This window comes from Ursus americanus, chromosome 23, assembly GCF_024610735.1.
Source record: "Ursus americanus isolate L20-20 chromosome 23, mUrsAme1.1.p, whole genome shotgun sequence".
In the NCBI taxonomy this organism is placed as follows: domain Eukaryota; kingdom Metazoa; phylum Chordata; class Mammalia; order Carnivora; family Ursidae; genus Ursus; species Ursus americanus.
The window spans coordinates 19678686-19698027 of NC_142149.1; the positions used below are offsets into that span (position 1 = coordinate 19678686).

The 19342-nt window shown below is 54.0% G+C and overlaps 2 protein-coding genes across 5 annotated transcripts in view; one reads left to right on the top strand and one right to left on the bottom strand.

The window, feature by feature from the left end:
• The window catches only part of DNAJC7 (DnaJ heat shock protein family (Hsp40) member C7), a 28356-nt gene extending 17217 nt beyond the window's left edge, over nt 1-11139 (top strand). For all 3 annotated transcript variants that reach the window (XM_045781558.2, XM_087854387.1, XM_087854388.1), the window contains 9 exons: nt 1707-1825; nt 2544-2697; nt 3238-3402; nt 4242-4333; nt 7386-7459; nt 7879-8025; nt 8214-8366; nt 10341-10403; nt 10798-11139. In XM_045781558.2, coding sequence (XP_045637514.1) covers nt 1707-1825; nt 2544-2697; nt 3238-3402; nt 4242-4333; nt 7386-7459; nt 7879-8025; nt 8214-8366; nt 10341-10403; nt 10798-10835 — 1005 coding nt within the window. In that variant the 3' untranslated portion in view covers nt 10836-11139. The remainder of the gene's footprint in view (nt 1-1706; nt 1826-2543; nt 2698-3237; nt 3403-4241; nt 4334-7385; nt 7460-7878; nt 8026-8213; nt 8367-10340; nt 10404-10797) is intronic.
• Nucleotides 11140-12359: 1220 nt separating this feature from the next.
• CNP (2',3'-cyclic nucleotide 3' phosphodiesterase) lies at nt 12360-19269 on the bottom strand. Of its 2 annotated transcripts, none has more exons than XM_045781561.2 (4): nt 19121-19269; nt 17297-17966; nt 15100-15239; nt 12360-13803 (listed from the first exon to the last, which is right to left on the bottom strand). In XM_045781561.2, the coding sequence occupies exons 1-4, from the start codon at nt 19121-19123 to the stop codon at nt 13354-13356; spliced, it is 1263 nt and encodes a 420-aa protein (XP_045637517.1). In that variant the 5' UTR covers nt 19124-19269; the 3' UTR covers nt 12360-13353. The 2 variants fall into 2 exon arrangements, with proteins under 2 accessions (XP_045637517.1, XP_045637518.1); XM_045781562.2 differs by lacking the exon at nt 19121-19269 and adding an exon at nt 18953-19077.
• Between the last annotated feature and the right edge of the window lie 73 nt (nt 19270-19342).

Below are 19342 nucleotides of genomic sequence, written 5' to 3' on the forward strand. Positions count from 1 at the left end.
CAGAGTCCTGGTTTTCCTTTTTTTACATGAAAGGTCATACGCTCTTCACTGTTCTGTACCTTGCCTTTTTTCCCTTGGGAGACCTTGGAAATCTTTCTTTCTTTCTTCCTTTCCTTTCCTTTCCTTTCCTTTCCTTTCCTTTCCTTTCCTTTCCTTTCCTTTCCTTTCCTTTCGATTTTATTTATTTATGTGACAGACAGCCAGCGAGAGAGGGAACACAGCAGGGGGAGTGGGAGAGGAAGAAGCAGGCTCCCAGCGGAGGAGCCCGATGTGGGGCTCGATCCCAGAACGCTGGGCTCACGCCCTGAGCCGCAGGCAGACGCTTCACGACTGCGCCACCCAGGCACCCCGGGATCTTTCTGTACTGACACATGGAAAGTTGCTTCATTCTGTTTTAGAGCCGTGCGGCTTTCCGTTATATGAATGTCTGACCAGTTGCCTGGTGCTGGAATTTGACCTATTATTGCTTTTGAGTTTTCAGACTTCATTTCTTCATGATCCCCATGGCCAGATTCTTAGATGAAATGGGTGTCTCTTAATTCCACATTGCTCCTTCGGGGCATTTATCCTTGACAAGAGTATGATTCAGCAAGGATCTCCCAGCAATAGCAGCTAAACCAAAAATGAAGGCTTAGAGAACAGACTTCTGAAAAGAGAAAATGGGAATGTATGGAGAGGCCTTATCAAGCTGAAAGACAAGAAATCCCATCTGTGCGCGTCTGTGTGAGAGAGAGAAACTTGCCTTTTGGTTTATGTATTAATATGTTGAATATAGTAATCTGATATAGTCTATTTAGGACCATTTAAAACGAACCATTTTATTGGTATATTTCTACTGAAATAGAAGGGGGGGCACCTGGGTGGCTCAGTTGGTTGAGCAGCCAACACTTGATTTTGGCTCAGGTCATGATCTCAGGGTCCTGGGATTGAGCCCTGTGTCAGGCTCCATGCTCAGCAGGGAGTCTGCTTGAGGATTCTCTCTTCCCCCTCCTCCTCCCCCCACTCACACACACCCCCCAAAATAAATAAGTAAATCTTTAAAAAAATAAATAAAAATAAAATAAAAGTGGAAAGGTGGCCGCCACAGTACTTAGTGAGATGTGAGGCTTATGGCACAGGGAGAATGGAACTGTCAGCAATTTGAATAATATGGGGAGCAGCGATTCTGTATCAGGTTATTTTGGGTATCCTTGTCTTATGTAATAGGCGAAGCATGGTGAGTTATGCAGAGTAGCAAATCATCATATTTCTACACTAGAAGAAAGTGAATTTTGATCACAGTCCCTGTGGAGGCAGCTTAACATGGTGATGAAAGTAACAGGCTCTGGAGTCGTAATGTCTGAGACCAAATCCTGTTTCTGTCACTTACTGGCTTTGATGACCTCGAACACATTTCCTTAATCTCTGCATTTTAGTTTGGTTTCTCATTAATAAAATAAGGTGCTTCATAAAATTACTTTATAAAATCATGAGCATTAAATGGATCAGTATATAAAGTGCTTAAATGTTTGCTGTTGGCATGTCATTATCATCCAGATCAATTGCTCTCCTCGTTTCAGTGGTTTAATCAAATGAATTAGGTATGTTCCTAAGCTCTGATATTACTTCCCTTTGAATCTGTCTGTTGCCTACGGCCAGACATTTATAAATGAAGATATTTCTAGAGTCCAGAATGAAGAGTCTTATTTGCTTTCTTCTCCCCATAGGTGGTTTTCTGCATGGACCGTGCCCTAGAATTTGCCCCCGCCTGCCATCGCTTCAAAATCCTCAAAGCAGAGTGTTTAGCAATGCTAGGTCGTTACCCGGAAGCACAGTCTGTGGCCAGGTATGAAGTGAGGCCAGTTCCGCGTTGAAATGCCCTACCACCGGACAGGCACCGTCGGGAGCTCTCTATAGCAGGAGCTACCATATGTCCTGTAGGTAGATCAGTAGAGCCGATCAGACCTTCCTGGGACTTAAAGCCAAAGTTAGACCGGACTTGAACACCTGCCAGATACGTAGAAGTACAGCGGGTACTTCAGCTGGGTGTGGAAGAACAGATGTGTGAGGTGGTTTTTGGTTTCGGTGTTTTGTTTGTTTGAATGTCATTTTCGTTCTACATCACAGGTTTGCGAGCTCTGTAAAGGGCCAGGTAGTAAATATTTTAGGCTTTGTAGGTCATATAGTCTCCGTCGCAGCTATGCCCCTGTGCTACCGTGGAGCAGAAGCAGCCATTGATAATAGATAAGCGGGCGATGTGGCTAGATTTCAGTACCATTTCATTTACCTAAACAGTGGCAGGCAGGATTCAGCCCTGTGGGCTGTCATTTGCCGGTCTCTGTTCTAATAAAGACTGAGACTCATGAAGTGTGTTAAAGGTAAATAAATAAAGGTGGTTTCTTTGGGGAAGGTATGGGAAGGGCTCATTGGGATCTGTCTACTTTGGGATACGTTCCATACTAGACACTTGGTCAAGAGAAAAACTGGTGGCAGTAATCGTGAATGGTGGTGATGGTGAGGAGATCCAAACCACCGCTGAACGTGCCCCTTTCCGGCTCTTGCAGCGACATTTTACGAATGGATTCTACCAATGCGGATGCTCTGTATGTACGAGGTCTTTGCCTTTATTATGAAGATTGTATCGAGAAGGCGGTGCAGTTTTTTGTACAGGCTCTCAGGATGGCTCCTGACCATGAGAAGGCCTGCATTGCTTGCAGAGTAAGTGCTAGGCCCCAGATCTGAGTAGGAAAGAAAGCTTCCTTTTTGAGCCTCTAAGAGAATCAAGACTGGAAGGTTCGAGGATCACATGCAGTGTGATCGCTCCTTTCCCCACCTTGCCGGGATGCTTGGTCCTTTCGTTAGAAATTATTTCAGAACTACTTTTATTTGCCTAAAGGTAAATGTGATCATATAGGGTCAGTTCCTTCTAATACCTAAGTGTGTTTTTTCTTTCTTTCTTCCTCCAGTGAAGAAAAAATAGTAATGTTTATCCTAGGGAGTGGAGGTAAACCCTGGGTAAACAGGTCTCACTGGTATTCTGTTGTATATCTTGGTTTCCCCTGTCCACTCTGTAGGAAGTACCAGTGAGCAGCAAACAGCCCAGGTAGTGGGGGCAGGGCAGGGGGTGGGTGGTGGTGGTCAGGGTCCGTGTGATGCTAAACAGCTGGGGTGTGAGAAATCGAAAATAGACTTGGGCCTCTCTACCGTGGTCTGAGGTTTTCTGGATGTGAGCTAACGTCCCCTTGCTTTTTCCTGTAGAATGCCAAAGCACTTAAAGCAAAGAAAGAAGATGGGAATAAAGCATTTAAAGAAGGAAATTACAAGCTAGCTTATGAACTGTACACAGAAGCCCTGGGGATAGACCCCAACAATATAAAAACCAATGCTAAACTCTACTGTAATCGGGGCACGGTGAATTCCAAGGTAAGCACTCGGTCTGGGTCTCGGGGCCCATGGAGGTATGTTTAAGGGACATCAAAGAGGTCTTGGGATTCTGCCTAATGAGGGTAGGCCAGATGAAAGGAGAAAAGGTGGTTTTGGTGGAAGGCTCAGCCTGTTAGGGACTTCCTTCTGAGAGGCAAGCTTTTACCTTTCCTGTGGAATTCAAGGGCACTTGAGCGACAGTTCGGAAGGGTATTCCTACCTGTTCTTCCTCAAGATCCTTTTCCTCCAGTAAGAGAATGCCTAGAGCCTGTGGGATAATTTTTAAAGCAAATATTATTGCTGCTTTTGGCCTAAGCAAGTGATTATTTCTTTCTTAGGAGTGATTTGGAGGAAATTAGAGTATGAGGCAGGCTTAGTTTTTTGTCTAGCGTAACTGATGGTCACCATGCTCGACGGGAAACGGTCTGCGGGCCCACTGTAGTCCTGCCTCCCGTAAGAACAGCAGGCTCCTTGCTCTTACAGCGTTCCAGTGGTTAGAAAGCAGAGCAATTCTTACCCGTCTCCTTGGCCTTTGGGAGAATGGAGGGCAGGAACCACCGTTACTATCTCCGTGTCTTGTTTGGGCACTACCCTGGAATGGTAGCGGTGGTCTACCCCTGCACGTAAGTGTGCCTGGCTTCCATCCCGTAGAAGAGAAACCAGTTTCGAACCTGGTATCCTTAGCCCTCTGAGACACTGGCTTTCTCAGTGACCGAGAGTGAGTGTGACAGGGGAGCCAGCAGGACTGATCCTCTTAGAATTTTGAAGCCGTGCTCACGGCCTCCGGGCTCCCTCGGTCCGCAGAGATGTGAAGTATGACTGCTCTCTCTCTCCTGAAGCTTAGGAAACTAGATGATGCAATAGAAGACTGCTCGAGTGCAGTGAAGCTCGATGCCACTTATATAAAAGCCTACTTGAGAAGAGCTCAGTGGTGAGTGCCTCCGGCGGGCGAGGGGAAGAGGGCGTTGCTGCTGGCCTGCCAGGGGATTTGCAGTGTGGATGCGGAAGCAGACCCAGGGACGTTGTGAGGTCATTCGGTCCTTCCCCCTGCCTCTAGGTGGGATTGCTCCAGCCCTAGACTCTCTTTATAGACCTCCAGCGGAGGACCTTGCACAAGCTCCCTCAGTCTCCCATGCCTGTGTCTTACGCCCCACGGTCAGTAAGTTTCCTCTGATGCCTGACCCAAATTCCTTTTGTTAAAGTTTAAATCCATTTCCTTTGGAGATTGTATTTTGTGTTGTACACTTTTGCTCTAACTTGGCACAGTGCTTGGCACACAGTAGGTGCTCACTCCGTAAATGTTCTGTGGAATGAATGTATGGTGCTTGGAAGAGGAAGAAATAAAGTATCTCTTGGAGACAGCTGAGAGTTGTGCTTATCCTGCTTGTTCTGGGTTAGGGAAGACTGCCTTTTGGTTGGAAGGGATTGCCTCTGGCTCAGCCGCCCAGCAGTGTAAGGAAGCCCCTGTTGAAGTAGCTCCTGGGGCTCGGTGATGGGGGGCCAGGCGGCCTACCTAGATCCAATGCCCGGGTTTGCCTTCGGAGTCAGGGCGCTGCCCGGCTTACCTTGTCCATCCAGACTCTTCTCTGCAGACCGGAAGCTCAGCAAGGGCTAGGAGAGACTCCCCCAAATCCATCTCTTCTTCTTCCAGATTATTTCCCAGACAGAAAAACAGCCTACCTTTAAAGTTCCGGAAAGAAGACCTATTTGTTGTTTACTAATCCTCCACCACTCGTTCCATTTCTTGTTACGAAGTGTCAGATCCAGGGAACTGGTGCTGTTACTGATGCCTGCAAGGCCTGTCATTCGTCAGGCTCCTCCGTGTCATCAGTGGTGCAGGGCGTGGCCTGCCTCCCATTTAGTGTTCCCCAAATTATCCGCATTTTTTAAGAATAGGAAAATTGCTACCGTGTGTGGTGCTTTTTGTTTGTTTTTAAGTGGATTTCTAAGTAGATGAGTAAGTCTGTCAAACAGAAGCATCTACGGAATTGTATTACAGACTCTGAGACCCGCTGTCAGTCATCTCTTGTTTGCAAACCACTGGCAAACATGGAAGCTTTGGAAGACAACCCATACCCTCTGACCCAGCTAATGACTCATTCCAACAGATACAAAATGCTACCTGCAAATTTTCTGTGGTGTTATGTGTAATAGCCAGCAAACAGGGTCCCCCAAGTGTCTAGTGGGGCGGGGGTGGCTGGTACATGAGCCCATGTCAACTCAGTGGACACACTGCAGTGTTTGAACAAGGAATGGGGAGAGAAGAGAAATTCTTGGCTTGTTAGGAGGATAATGGGGTGGACAGTTATACTCTGTATGTGTTCAATAAGGAAAAATCAACTGGCTTTAATCAGACAACTCCTTATCTTTGTGGTAGAAACAGAACTGTCCTCCGAGGGGCTCTGCCTTTGTGATCCCACTAGGGTCCAACATGCACTTTTGGGCACAGTTGGCCAAAATTTGGCCAGTGGTCCCGTCATGTAGCTGGGATTGACATGAAGTAGTGGAGATTAGTTCAGGCCAAAGCCTAACCAGGGGCTTTGCTGCCCCAATCTGCCTCAACTTACCCTTGAAGTTGGGGGGAATGCCAGATCTTTGCGACATCTCCTGTCATGGGCTGCAATTTCCCATTTTCCCTGAGGCTCTACTTCTCTACTTTTTCTTCAACTTAAAAAAAATACTTTTTTAATAGACATATAGTTGACATACAGTGTTATATTGTTTCGGGTATACAGCACAGAAAAAAATTTAAATGTAAAGATGTCCCTGGATTTTAGAAACACGTTAAATAAAAATAGAAATTACTATAATAAGTTTAAAACATTCCAAAAGGTCATGGAATGTTCATTAAGATTGCTTATCTGTCAGATCATTCTACTGCACCTGGGCTACCAGCTTCCATTACTCTTCATCCTGTAAATGGATTCTCTGAGCTCCTGGTAGCCCTTGTGCCCTCTGTGTGCAGGGCACTGACTTTTCTCACCATTTTAAAAATTAAAGTTGTAAATTAAGATGTCGCTGAAAAATGAGAGATGCTTACGAAGTTGGGCATCCGTCTTGCCAGCCACATCAGTAGCACTGCCCTGCTCTGGCCTCTCAGCCCGGCGGAGCTCTGGTGTTTGTGAAGATGGGTTGGTGTAGGGCCGTGTAGTAAATTTGGTTTCCTGTGCAGTGGCCGGCTGTGCTGTACCCAGCTGATGGGGTCTGTCTCTGGAACTTCTACCACAGCCTGTTTAAGTGGTAGGCCAGTCTTGGCACCAGTGGTCTTATCAGGACATGGAAGATGCCACTTTGCTTCTGTGGAAGAGAAGGTCTTTAAAGATTTGGCAATCAGCCTGTCAAGCTAGATTCCTCCCATCTTGGGCCAGCCCCTCCCCTTTTTCTTCTGCACTATTGAAATAGAAGCAAGCCTGTGTTCAGAGTCTCCTTTTCTCTCGCTCACCTCCATCTCTCAGATTGATGAGTCTTAGTGGAAGCATATGCCAGCAGCCACCACCTTGAACTTGATCCTTCTAGTGGCTCACTAATCCCACTTCTGCTCTGGATTGGAGCTGGCCCTGCATGTTCATGGCACTGCAGGTTTCAAAGCTTTTCCATATCCATTGCTCTCGCTTGATAATTTTCTTTTGCGTTTCAATCCCAAGTAACCATTCAGGTAGGTGTGGTCACATTGCCTTTCCTAAGGCGGTCCAGATGCCTCCTGGGGGCTCTGTGAAATCAGAAGGAACCTTCTCGCATTGGTTGCTTTCTGCTCAGAGCAGACTTTCACTTTGCTGGTTGGGTGCAAGTGGCATGAGATCTCGCTCTCTTTTTACTTGAGAAATCGGTAGTTAGTTCTTTCTCACGGCGGGCTTAAGGACTCCTGTTTCAGGAAGCATCTCAACCAAAAGTGTGTGTCTCTTGCTTGAGCTGTGCCTCTTCCAGAGCGACACCGAAGGCCATTGCTATTTATGTTGCTGTACCTCCCTGTATTTCCTTCTCAGTTACATGGACACAGAACAGTATGAAGAAGCAGTGCGGGACTATGAGAAAGTGTATCAGACGGAGAAAACTAAAGGTAAAGGGGTCTGAGAGCATCTTTCTCAGGGGACTGTGAAGTCTTACTCTTAGGCCCTTAGAACTGGACACGGGATCGTTTGATTCAGAGATCGGGGTATCCCTGGAGCTTATTTGATCGCCGCCCGGAAGAAGTGAACAGAAACGCCAAGTGCAGGATAAGGCACTTTTCTGGCCCTCAATCCTCTCTGTTACTTTCACTTCCTTTTCTGTGTAGTTAGGCTGATGTGAGGAACCAAAGTATGAGTAGTGTTTTTTTTGTTTTGTTTTGTTTTGTTTTTTAATCTTCAGAAGAAAACACCATTAACGCGCCTGGTATGGGTAACAAGCTTGTGACTGTAAGGCATCTGTATCCGGGTGAGGACCCGGTAAGGGGACCAGAGTCAGACCTGTCCACTGACTCTAGTTGTCTCCTCCTAGAACACAAACAGCTCCTAAAAAATGCACAGGTGGAACTGAAGAAGAGTAAGAGGAAAGATTACTACAAGATTCTGGGAGTGGACAAGAATGCCTCCGAGGACGAGATCAAGAAAGCTTACCGGAAACGGGCCTTGATGCACCATCCAGGTACAGCCGGTGCGGGGAGGGCACGCGGAAGAATGAACCAGGCCGGCCCTGCCAAACTCAGGCCAGAGTGAAAGTTTCTCCCCTCCGGACTTTGGAAGTTCCAGATTCTAAAATCAGACACGAAGTGCTGTCTGTCTTAAACCTTGTTTTCTTGTGATTCTGAGTTGTTCCCGTCCTCCTCCCTTTAGACCGGCACAGTGGAGCCAGTGCCGAAGTGCAGAAGGAGGAGGAGAAAAAGTTCAAGGAAGTTGGAGAAGCTTTTACCATCCTCTCTGATCCCAAGAAAAAGACTCGCTACGACAGTGGACAGGACCTGGATGAGGAGGGCATGAATATGGGCGGTGAGTGGCTTGGGGCGGCCTGGGATGAACCCGGCAGCTGTGGACTGTCAGAATTCTTCTGAAGCCACTCCAGAGGGGAGTCTGTGACAGCCAGTGTAGCACAGTGCCGTGTAAGCCCCCCCAGCCCCCCCGGATAAACACCTGTAATGTGTGCGGCACGTGATGGGCGCTGGAAATAACAAAGGTAAATCAGACAGGTTCCCTGAGCTCCGAGAACCCAGTCTTGGGCTTTGCAGACTGACCCACAGGCCGCATCTGACCCCGACTCCTGGATGTGGAGTCCCAGTGAGGACGGTCAAGGGGAACGGGTGCTCAGGATGCAGAGTGGGTACTCAGGAGGTGAGCACTAGGGAGGGAAGGCTTGGAAATGCAGAAATAATACTTTTGGGGAGCCGTGAGGGGCTGAGTGTGGGAGGATAGAGGGTGCTCGAAGCAGGGGAAGGTGAGACACGAGGCCCCAAAGTAGCTGGATACCCCCTCAGAAGGCCTTCGTGGCCGGAGTAGGGAATACGGGCTTTCTCGTATCGGCGGAAGTTCTCCCCTGCTGCAGAGTGTATGCTGACTGGCATCTACGTGTGTCACCCATTCCCGGCAGCCTTCACAGAGTTGTTTCCCCGAAAGACTTAAAACAAAATAAAGCAGATCGGTCGGTGTTGCTGCTCCCCACGAGCTCGGTGGGAGATGGGAGGGGCCAGGGACTCCGTGCGGCTCTCAGACCACTGTCTAGTGCTAGCCCTCTCTCCCCCATTAAGACCATCTGTTGGAATTTAAAATAGGATTGATGATGTTACCTAGATAATCCTTATTTCTGGTTCAGGGGGTGTGCGCTTGCGTGTGTGCGCTTGCTTTAAAAACGTAGGTTTTCACGATAGCGAACATCGCTCTGCCCAGCGGTTGAGAGGAGCAACGAGCAGTCAAAAGCCCTTGAAGGGCTGTGAGTAGGGGAGCTCCGGACCAGAGTTCGGCTCCTGAAGTGTATCCGTGATGGCAGCGCGGAGGGGGGTTGGCGCAGCGAAGGGGGTGAGAGATGGCGGAAGGCATGACGGGTAGGAAAGGATTGGAGGGCACAGTGGGAGACGTAGCAGGAGGCGGTTGCTGATGTGTTGGACGCAGGGAAGGATGAGGCTGGGTGGCGCTGGACGGCTGACTTGGAGGCAGTCCCCGAACTAGGGGACCCAGGACGAGCAGGTACACAGGCAAGGAAGAATTCGCTTTCGGACACGATGTGCCTGTTGGATCAGCTGGTGGAGATGAGTCCTCTGTGGAGCTTAGGAAGTCGGGTGGGGGTGGGGGCAGCAGCCCTGCCGTGGTCTGGTGATAAGGCCACAGCGCTGGAGTCAGGCAGGAGCTGGAATGTTCGGGTCTCCTGCCGTCACCGGCCGCACGGTCTTGAGCAAGTTACCTGAGCTCCCTTAGGTTCTGTTGAGTATGAATCGGGGACGATGTCAGGTATGCAGAGTACCCAGCACCGTGACCGGCACCTAGTAGGTGAACAAACCGTGGCTTGCTTTTTTTTTTCTGGCCTACAGTCTAGACAGCATGGAATTGAATGAATACAATCAACCGTAGATCTCGTTTCTATATTTAGTGTTGTTAGCAGTGAAGGGATGGATTTTCGCCCTCTCACTGGCAGCCCCAGCATTATAGGGAGACAGCGTGGGGTGAGTCTCGGAAGTGCAGGTGGCATCCCAGTTGTAGAAGGAGGTCCGGCAAAGTAGGTTGAGGCAAAGAAAGCTTTCCTTCGGCTGAGCTGGGAAGGAGGAGGGGGCGTGTTCTACGAGTGGGATGAGCAGCGGTAGGCATGGGGAGTGGGCGCAGATGTGCCCACCGCGTCGGCGAGGTTTTGGCGGGGAGGTAAGGGATGCGTCTGGGAAAGCTTCGAGACCCATTCTCAGTGTCATCATAAGTTCTCTTCAGACGTGTCTAACTTTTTCAACTTTCGGTCCCTGCCCTGTTTCTTGCTCTGTTCCACAGATTTTGACGCAAACAACATCTTCAAGGCATTCTTTGGCGGTCCTGGGGGCTTCAGCTTTGAAGGTGAGTAAGCCTCCCGCTCTCGGGAGTTCCCAGCTCACAGGCCCGTAACGCGACTCCCCACTTAGGGAGCTCTGTGGGAGTCGGAGCGCCCAGCCAGCGGGGTCCGGGTCCGCCCAGGTGCTGCTGAGGATGGAGGCAGGGAGGCTCCACACATCTCCGCGGGGTCGGGGAGGTGTGTCTAGGCTGTCTAGTGCCCGGGCTTCTCTGCAAGAGCGAAGCTGGAGGCTACACACACACAGCTGCTCCCGTGCTCCCAAGCCCCAAGGGCCTAGGCCGTTGGTGCTCTTGGCGGTTTTTCTGTGTGAGTTCAAAGCCGCCCTTGAAGACTCCCCCTAATCAGAGCAGTGATCTTCCCACCCAGAGCCAACTAACAAGCCCTTCTCTTGCCTTCCAGCATCTGGTCCGGGGAATTTCTTTTTTCAGTTTGGCTAATGAGAGGAGACCGTCCAGAGCCCAGAAAGCGCAGACTTGCTCAGTGTAGCCTTGAACGTGGGCACGGTTCACCTCCTCCCTTCATCGCGTCTCCCTGTCCTTAGAGCAGTTTCGTTCTCTTAGTTGGATACCCTGTGTCTGTGTGAGTGGGGGGGAAGGAAAGGGAGCCAGCGCCGAAGACTGCGGGGAGGGGAGGGGAGGGAGGCGGGGGGTGGACAGGGAGGCAGCTTGTGAATTTTTGTTTTACTGTTTAACTTTATTAAAAAAGAAAAAAAGAGAATAAAATGTTTTGACCTTTCCGGCACCTCGCTCTGGCAGCTGCTTTGTGCCACTGCAGTCGGTAGGCCGGAGCAGAGCCCCCCGTGTGGGGCGGGCGCGGACGTGGTCGTAGGCTCAGCGCCCGCCCAGAGGGCTCTGGGCACCCGGGGCCTGGTGGCAGGGCGATGCTGCCCACTGCTCCTGATCCTATTCGGCCTGAGTGCTGCGCGGGCCTGAGCATGCTGTGGGGCCCCGTCCGGCATCAGTCCAGGTGATTTGATGGTAAGGGCCACCAGAACTCACTAGAAGCTGCATGTGTCCAGAGCGCACGTGGAGTGTGGCTGGGACAGAGGAGGTTTACCCAGGCCCTCACAGCCCTGCGGCCACTGCAGGCTAAGAGACATGGGGACAGGGACAGAATCCTGCCTCCTTGACCCCAGGCCCTTTCCAGGTAGGACACGCAGTTCCTGGGCCCCAGGGTCCGGGGCACAGACCTTAAGCTCACCTGGTCAGAAGCACCATTCTTAGTAAATACCGCTCGCCTTCTGCACTGCTGTCCCATGTGTGGGAGACAAGCTGGGGGAGGGCGCGGTGGCCAGTGTCCTGCTGTTCAAGTCAAGCATAGTGTTCGTGGCAGGTAATTGTCTTAGGAGTTCCGGGCAGAGGGATTGGAGACTTGGCACTTAGATTTTTGGCGCTTTTGGTGGTAAGGCTGGCTGGGAAAGGACCATCGACCAAACAGGGAACCCTGCTTCTCTTTATTCTGAGCCCTGGCCCCTTTCTTTCCAGTCTTCCCCCACTGGCACCAAGGCCATGGCGATAGGATGACTGAGTTAGGCCTGAGAAGCTCCCCCGTTGGCCCGAACGGAACTCCTGCAAGTCAGGTCTTCCCTTGTGTTTGCAGTACGCTGACCTGAGAACGGGCGGAAGCCCAGACCGGGAACCGTGGGTCTGATTGCTTGGGGCTGGCACACCTGTGGGCCTGTTGCCGCAGTTAATGGGGGACGACAGGCTCTGCTCCACGTGCCTCAGACCCAGCCACCCCCACTTTCTGTGTGCGTCTAAGATCAGCCGCCCTCCTTTCTGCCGCCTCATGAAAGCCAACACTGTTCGGCTGCCCAACCTCACCACAGCTGTGCCCAGCCAGCAGAGGGGAGACAGGACCGATGGCCCCAAGCTGCGGGACAAAGCCAGTCCTGATACACCAGCCCTGGCCTCAGGGGAGACTGAGCTGGGCACAGAAGGGTGAGAGAGACTGCACACGGCTAGGATTAACACGGTTTATTTCACGGTCAGTCTTACAAGTCACTGAGGTCGGGCGAAGCCAGGATAGTAACTTAAATCTCAAGCACTTTCGTCCAGTGACAACCCGATTAGCAAGGCCCTGTTACTGAGCAGGGGGGCAGCGGAGGGCACCCCAGGAACCACAGCACATGTACCAATGTTAAAAACCCCTTCTCAGAGGCACCAGCTGGGGCTTGGCCCTCACCAGCCAGGGGTCCACTCCGTTGGCTCTTGGTCCCCACCGACTGACTCCCTGTCGAGGCGGCGCAGGGGCCTCCCGGGGCACCGAGGAGGCAAGCTGGACTGGGCAGACGGTACTTTCTCTGGCTTCGATCTCCCCATCCCCACAGCAGAGCCACCCTGCCGGAAAGGATGGCAGCCCATCCTCTGTCTGGGGTGAGACCTGCAGCCAGCTGGGATGTGGCTGTCCAGCTGTCCCTAGTCACAGTGTAAAGGAGGAGGGGACAGGCACTTAGGGCCAAAGGTGGGACGTAAAGCCCCTTCTAAGCCCTGGTAAAAGCCCCAGCCTACCTCATGGGGCTGCAGTGATTAAGACACAGGGTCAAAGCCCAGGGATTCCCCCACCCTCTCCAATCCACAGCCAGTTTCCCGCGGCCACCGTGACCACCCGGTGGGGACATGCAGCTCTGGGGTGTCTCCCCGCTGGCCAGCTCGGGGCGGGGACAGGGGACCTGGGACAGACGGCAGGGCTTGGGGTTGTGGCTGCGGCTCCAGGCCCAGCTTGGCTCAGCCTCGTCAGCTTTGCTCTGGGTTCCTGACTGGCGCTCCCCACACCCCTCTTGTGTCGAAAGCTTGGGTGTTAGAGGGGACGAGGGAGGGCAGGAAAAGTTACTTTACAAGTTTTTAAAAAGTTACAGAAAGGTTAACTTTAAAAAAAAAAATCTTAAAGATCAAGCAGAAGGCATGCTTCCCTGTCCCCCCCTTCTGAGGAGCGGGGGGCTGGCGGCGGGAACGCTCAGATGATGGTGCAGGACTGTAAGGCGCCCCCCTTGCGGCTGCCGTGCGCGGGCACAGGTTTGCCCTTCCCGTAGTATCCCGTGAAGATGGCCCTGACCTCCAGCTTCTTGGCCAGGCTCAGCAGCCAGCGCCCGTTGCCCAAGGAGTAGAGTTTGCCCCGGTGTAGCTCACCCACCTCCTCGCCTCGGCTGCCCCCCTTCTCCTGCCGCACAATCTCCAGGAGGTCAATGCCTGTCTGCACGGGCTCCACGTCACCCGCGCAGCCGAGGGTGATGTGGGCGCGGCTGCCCCGGGGCAGGCTGTCGGAGGGGGACAGCTTGTCCACGTCATTGGGCCACAACGGCAGCTCCTGCTCGCTCAGCTGCACCCGCGCTCCCGTAGTCTTGGGCGTCACGAAGAGGGCAGTGATGGTCAGCGTGAAGGCCTTGCAGTAAGACTTCTTCACCACCTGCGGGGACGGAGCGACGGCATTAAGCTGCACGTGGTGGCCGCTGGAGCAGGCAGCTGACCCAGGGTGGGCCTAGCAGAGCTGAGCACCACCGAGCAGGACCCTTGGGGAACGGCCGCGCGCAGCCCGTGTGTCGTGGGAGGACATCTTCCCGCTTAACTGGTCAGGTTGACGGGAGACAGCAGAGGTGCCGGACACAGCGGAGCTGAAGGCCAGACTTCCCCAACCCAGGCCTGGCTCCCCACCTACCAGCGGCCGTTCACCCTCTCTGTGTTGGCTCATTCACCTGTTCTGAGGGATGATGCTAGAACCTACCTCAGTGCCCACATTCAACGAGTGTTCTGAGTGAAGGTTCTAGAACAATGACAGGCACGTGACAAGTGCTACTGTCCCTGCTACTCAGCTCATCCTGGTAAAAGCCAGAGGTCAGAAATAAATGCCTCAGATCAAAATCGACCTCGTACACCCTGGTTTACATCTGGTTCTTTCTGATTCTATCTGATTCTCAGACCATCTCTCCCACTCCACCATAGAAGCGTCTCTCATTTTTGCTCACAGTCCCTCGTGCCTGGTGCCTAGCAGATGTTTAATACTGCTAGGCACGTGAATGCTGGAGACGGTGTGGACGTTACCTATGTGCTCACGGGGCCACGCGAGGGGCCACGGATACACCAGTAAACCCAATGGACAAATGCAGGTGGGAGGGACCAGAGAACAATCTGTCACATGGCTGCTGCATTAACCGGGGCAGACAAGTGGGGGAGATGGGTGGAGGTTGGAGGGAGGCCTCTTTGAGAAGGCCACCCCAGAGGCTGGAGACTGTGCGCAGCCGGGCTGCGTGCCTGCGGCCTAAGGACCGCACATCAGAGGCTGCGGGCGCCAGACAGCGGCAAGTGGGAGGAGGGAAAGGTGTGGCGCCAAGAAGCCGCACTATCCCGTCCTGCGCTTAGCCCAGGGCACGGCTGGGCCTGGAACCTGGGGACAAGGAGTCAGCACCAGGCTCCCCGGGGGTGGGGTCACCTAACCTTTGGGACTCCACCCAGGCTTCAAGAGGCCATCAGTCTGCAGGAGGAAAAGGCACTGGCGGGCAGGCCTTGGGGGCAAGCGTGCAGGCTGGTGGCAGTGCTGGGGGTGGGCGGGTAGAAAGGGCAGCTGACATCTGTGCGACTAAGCCTGTGGACGGGGCGAGCCAGAGCAGGAGATGCCATTTTTCTGGAGAGGCTGTCTGGTTTCTGGTCCCTGCCTTGAGCCTGCCCTCTTCCCCACCTCAGCCCAGTGTCCCCAGGGAGCACTCACATCCTGCTGGGCGTACTCGTCTGCCCCCGCGGCCTTCCCGTAGTCACAGAACTTGGTTGTGCAGTGCAGCACGCCTGGGGGTCTCTTCCCAAAGTAGGTGACCAGTTCGATCTTCTCCCTGGGCTCATCCCCAGAGACAACTGCAGGGAGAGAGTGGGGCTGTCAGGGCAGGAGAGCAGGCCCATCCTGATCCCCATCACCAAGACCACGGAGGCTCGGAGGGTAAAAAACCGGACATGGAGCATAAGTTCTTCAGCGATCCACTATAATCCACTCCTTCATTAGCTGGTCAAACTAATAGCCACGTCAGAGCTACAGAAAGGTGTCTAAATTCCCTGGTTTCACGTTATGCAAACGTTTACATCTCTTTTCCAGATTTGAAAACTAACGCACTCGTAACCTGGGGACAGGCAGCACAGGCCAAGGGAATCTCGGCTTTATCAGCTACACATCTGGAAGAGGGAAGCAGGTCACGAGAAACGGGGTAGAAAGGCAGAACAGTGTTGGAACTGTTATGGTACGGTGGAAGGAGTCAGAGCATGAGTCCTTCAGCCTACGGCAAGTGCTTGACCCTTTTCTGTCAATCAAGTACCATCAGGGTGACCATACACCCATCTTCTCAGGACCATCGGGGGGACTCTTAGCAGTGCCCCCTTTCACTCGGGCGTACCTGGACCAGAAGTTCCCTGGTCACCGTAACATGTACCGTGCAGGCCTGTTTGGTGGACGAGAGCCTATAAAGGGCCTAGAGTAGGAAGGGTCTTGGGATATAATGAGATGATACAACATGGAGAGACCAGGGGTGTCTGATTTCAACTTCCAGACTCCAGGCCTTGGGGCTCCTTTCAGAGTCACTAGATCTGTCGTATTTACTCCCAGAGTTGAGTTCCCACAAGGATGTCTCTCACCCTTGACAGGGGAGGGAGAGCTCTGCTGAGAGCAGGCCCGTTACATTTCTCCGGCTGCGTCCCAGGCAGGAAAGTGGTGCAGTTTTTAATGGTAAAGGCAGCATCAGGAGGCAGAGCAGCTCTAACCAAGAGCCCTGCCTGAACGGTGCTTTTCTGCCAAGCAATTCCAGGTAAAGGGCTCACACCCCGACAACGTCACTGCGGGTGTCACGGTTCCCTAGTTCCCCAGTGTTCAGCTTCAGGAGCCAAGAAGAGATCCCTAAGCACACACCCAGGCACAAATTTTGCCTCCGAACACACAGAAATATGGGTGGGGATATTCCAAGTAGGAAGATAATCCAACATTTGGGGATACCAGAAATGGGTTAAAGGAATAGATGAATTAGTGGGTGACACACCCCTAACAGCCCACTGTTGGAAAATGAAGGCCTCCCTTATCCCAAACCTACTCTAGCCCTGGAGCAAACAGCCCTTGCCAGGAGAGGTCGCACCCAATATGCGAAGGCCCCTGCTAGAGCTGACGGAGTCCAGGGCTCTCTCCAGGACTCTGGGCAAATCCATATCCCTCCTGGGCGTGTTCCCCTCTGCAAAATGCGGCTTCTGGACTAGGCGTGAGGCTGTTCTCTGGAGCTGAGCAAGCCACAGGATGTGCACTGGGCACCCCGAGACTTGGGAACCACACCCAGTGAAGTCACATTAATCCTAGTTGGGATTTTTTTTTTTTTTTTCAGCTTAGGATTCTGTGGAATATTTTTCTTAGGTTATTTTATTATTTATCTATTTAGAGAGGGAGGTGGAAAGAGGCAGAGGGAGAGGGGAGAAAGGATCTTAAGCAGGCTCCAAAGTGACGCTGGATCTCACCGATCCTGAGATCATGACCGGAGCCAAAATCCAGAGCAGGATTCTTACCGACTGGGCCACCCCGGAGCACCTTATTCTCTTAGTGATCTCTACACCCCACATGGGGCTGGGGTTCACCACCCCGAGATCCACAGTCGCAGGCTCTACCCACAGCCAGCCCCGGGCCCCTCCAGGGAAGCTTTTCCTTCAGAAAAACGGCTCTGCTGCTGAACACAGGGTAGAAACCTCGCATCAGGTGCGCATGCTTCCTAGGGTGCTAGGAATTGGTGTTCCCTGATCCACGAACGGGCCGGTGCTCTCCATCCAGGGGGGCACGGCGGGGAGGAGGGGTGCAGCGAGAGAAGAGGGGGCCCTGGGAAGCACCTCCCCCCCCCCCCACACTCCCACCCCGTGCCGCTAAGCGCCCGCACCCTGCCCCCGCCACTTACAGTGTCGCAGCTCCTTCTTGAAGGCCTTGTGGTTGCCCAGCTCCTCCAGGAAGGCCTGGCCGGCTTTGCGGAGGCTCTCGGAGCTCTTCTTGGTCAGGAACCAGCCGAAGTAGAGCGGCAGGAAGTCCTTCTCCAGCCCCGGCTTCAGCTTCTTGAGCTCGTCGGCCGACAGCTGCCACTGGTTCTTCTCCTTGAGCTGGGCGCAGTCCAGCCGCCACGCCGTCTTGGGCTCCACCAGCACCACCTGGTACTGGTACTGGTCGGCCAGGTCGAAGAGCTGCTCCAGCCGCTCCCGCTCGTGGTTGGTGTCGTCCAGCACCAGGACGCGCACGTCCCGCCGGCAGTAGGCGGCCAGCTCGTCGTCCAGCCGCTTGTACTCCTCCGAGAAGTCTCCGCGGCCCCCGGGGGTGATCTTGTAGGCGTCGGCCGACACCATCTTCGTGCCGTCGCGGTACCTGTCCACGATGGCGCGCGCCAGGGTGGACTTGCCGCTGCCCGGCAGGCCGCGCAGGAGGAAGAGCGTCTTGCACTCCTGCAGCGCGGCCACGGTCTCCTCGTCCTGCAGGAAAGGAAACTGCAGCTCAGGCTTGTCCTTGGCCCCTGACGACGACATCTTGCGGAAGAAGATCTTGGGCAGGAACGTGTGGCTCTTTCGGGAGAAGCTTCTGTTCTGTGTGTGAGGAGGGGGGAGAGCAGAAGTCAGCTGGCTCGCCCCCTTGACTCTAGCCTCCTCCCCCTCGGGGCCCCCAGCCCTGAGTTGGAAGCACCCCCGGGTGCGGTGGGCGCCTTCCCAAGCCGGGGACTGGACCTCCTCTTCCTCCGTCCTCCGTCGGGGTAGCCGCCAGCGTCTGGCGGAGGAGGGAGAGGAGAGCTTGTCCTAAACTCTTAATTCCCTCTGGTCAGAGCTGTAGCTTCAAGGACCCCCCACTGCTGCGTCTGGAGGGGAAGTGCGCTGGAAGCGCATGCCCGTGGTCCTAGGAGGGGACCGAACTTTATATTCCTGGCACCTACTAAGGACGACCTCTTCCGAGGTGGGGCTGCTATGTCTGGGCAAAGCCACAGCTGCCCCGGCTCTGGGTGTGCAGAGGAGGCTGGGGGTGGAGAAGGGTTACCCAAAGACTGCCTGCCCTCCCCCCACAAGGGCAGCAACAGATAATACTCTCTTGTCTGGGATGGGGGGGGACAATGGTCCCACAGAAGGGCTGGTGGGGGGCAGGGCAGGAGAGCGCGGGACAAAGGGCCTCATTCACCACGCCTGCCACCTCCTCCTCTGCCCTCGGCCCCCCACAAAGTCGTGGTCTTTGTGCCTGCCCCAGGACTGGGTGGCCCAGGGCACCTGCGTCCAGGGTCCGGCCCTGCCCCCCGCTTTGCTGTGTGTCAGCAGCACCTCTCTGAGCCACTTGTTTTCCCGCCTGCTAAAAGCCACAAGTGACACCACCTGTTGCTGAAAGCGGACTCCTCTAAAGAGGCTCCACCTCCCGGCAGCACCCCGAGCGCGGCGCTGGCACTGGCTTTTCTCAGATAAGGCCCTCGGGCGGGAGAAGGCGAGGAATGCCCGCCCCGCACTACCCCCGGCCCAGCCTCTGCGCCGAGCTCCCGCGGCGCGCGATCCCGCCCTCCTCCAGGGGCCGTGCCCGCTCCCCGGGTCTCCCCTACCTCAGGCTGCACCCCACGGCCCAGAAAGCCAGCGCTCAACTCCGGAACCTCAGGTCCTCATTTGCATGCCACTTCCTCCCGAAAATCTCCCCGAACTCCCGTTTTCCGTAAGGGTGCTTCCCTGGCCCGGCCCGCTCCCTCCCCTCCCGCCTCCCCGCGCCCGCTCACCATGATGAGGGGGGCGCCGCCGCGGCCGCCTGGGCAGGCACTACCTCTCCGGGGCCGCCCGCCTGCGCGGAGGGACACGGAGCCCAGAGGTGGCCCGACCCCCCGCAGGGCCGCCTTACATAGCCCGGGGGCGGGGCGCGCGCGGCGGGCCGGGGGCGGGGCGGGGGCTCTCGCGCAGGCGCGGCGAATCGAAACCCTAAACTGACTTCGCGCGGTGAGGAA

Excerpts from the sequence above, each read along its gene's own strand:
- CNP (XM_045781561.2), bottom strand. Across the intron at positions 15,240-17,296 it reads CAAGAAGGAGCTGCGACACT|TTGTCTCTGGGGATGAGCCC; the intron begins GTAAGTGGCGGG and ends CTCTCCCTGCAG. Across the intron at positions 13,804-15,099 it reads ACGAGTACGCCCAGCAGGAT|GTGGTGAAGAAGTCTTACTG; the intron begins GTGAGTGCTCCC and ends CCGTCCCCGCAG.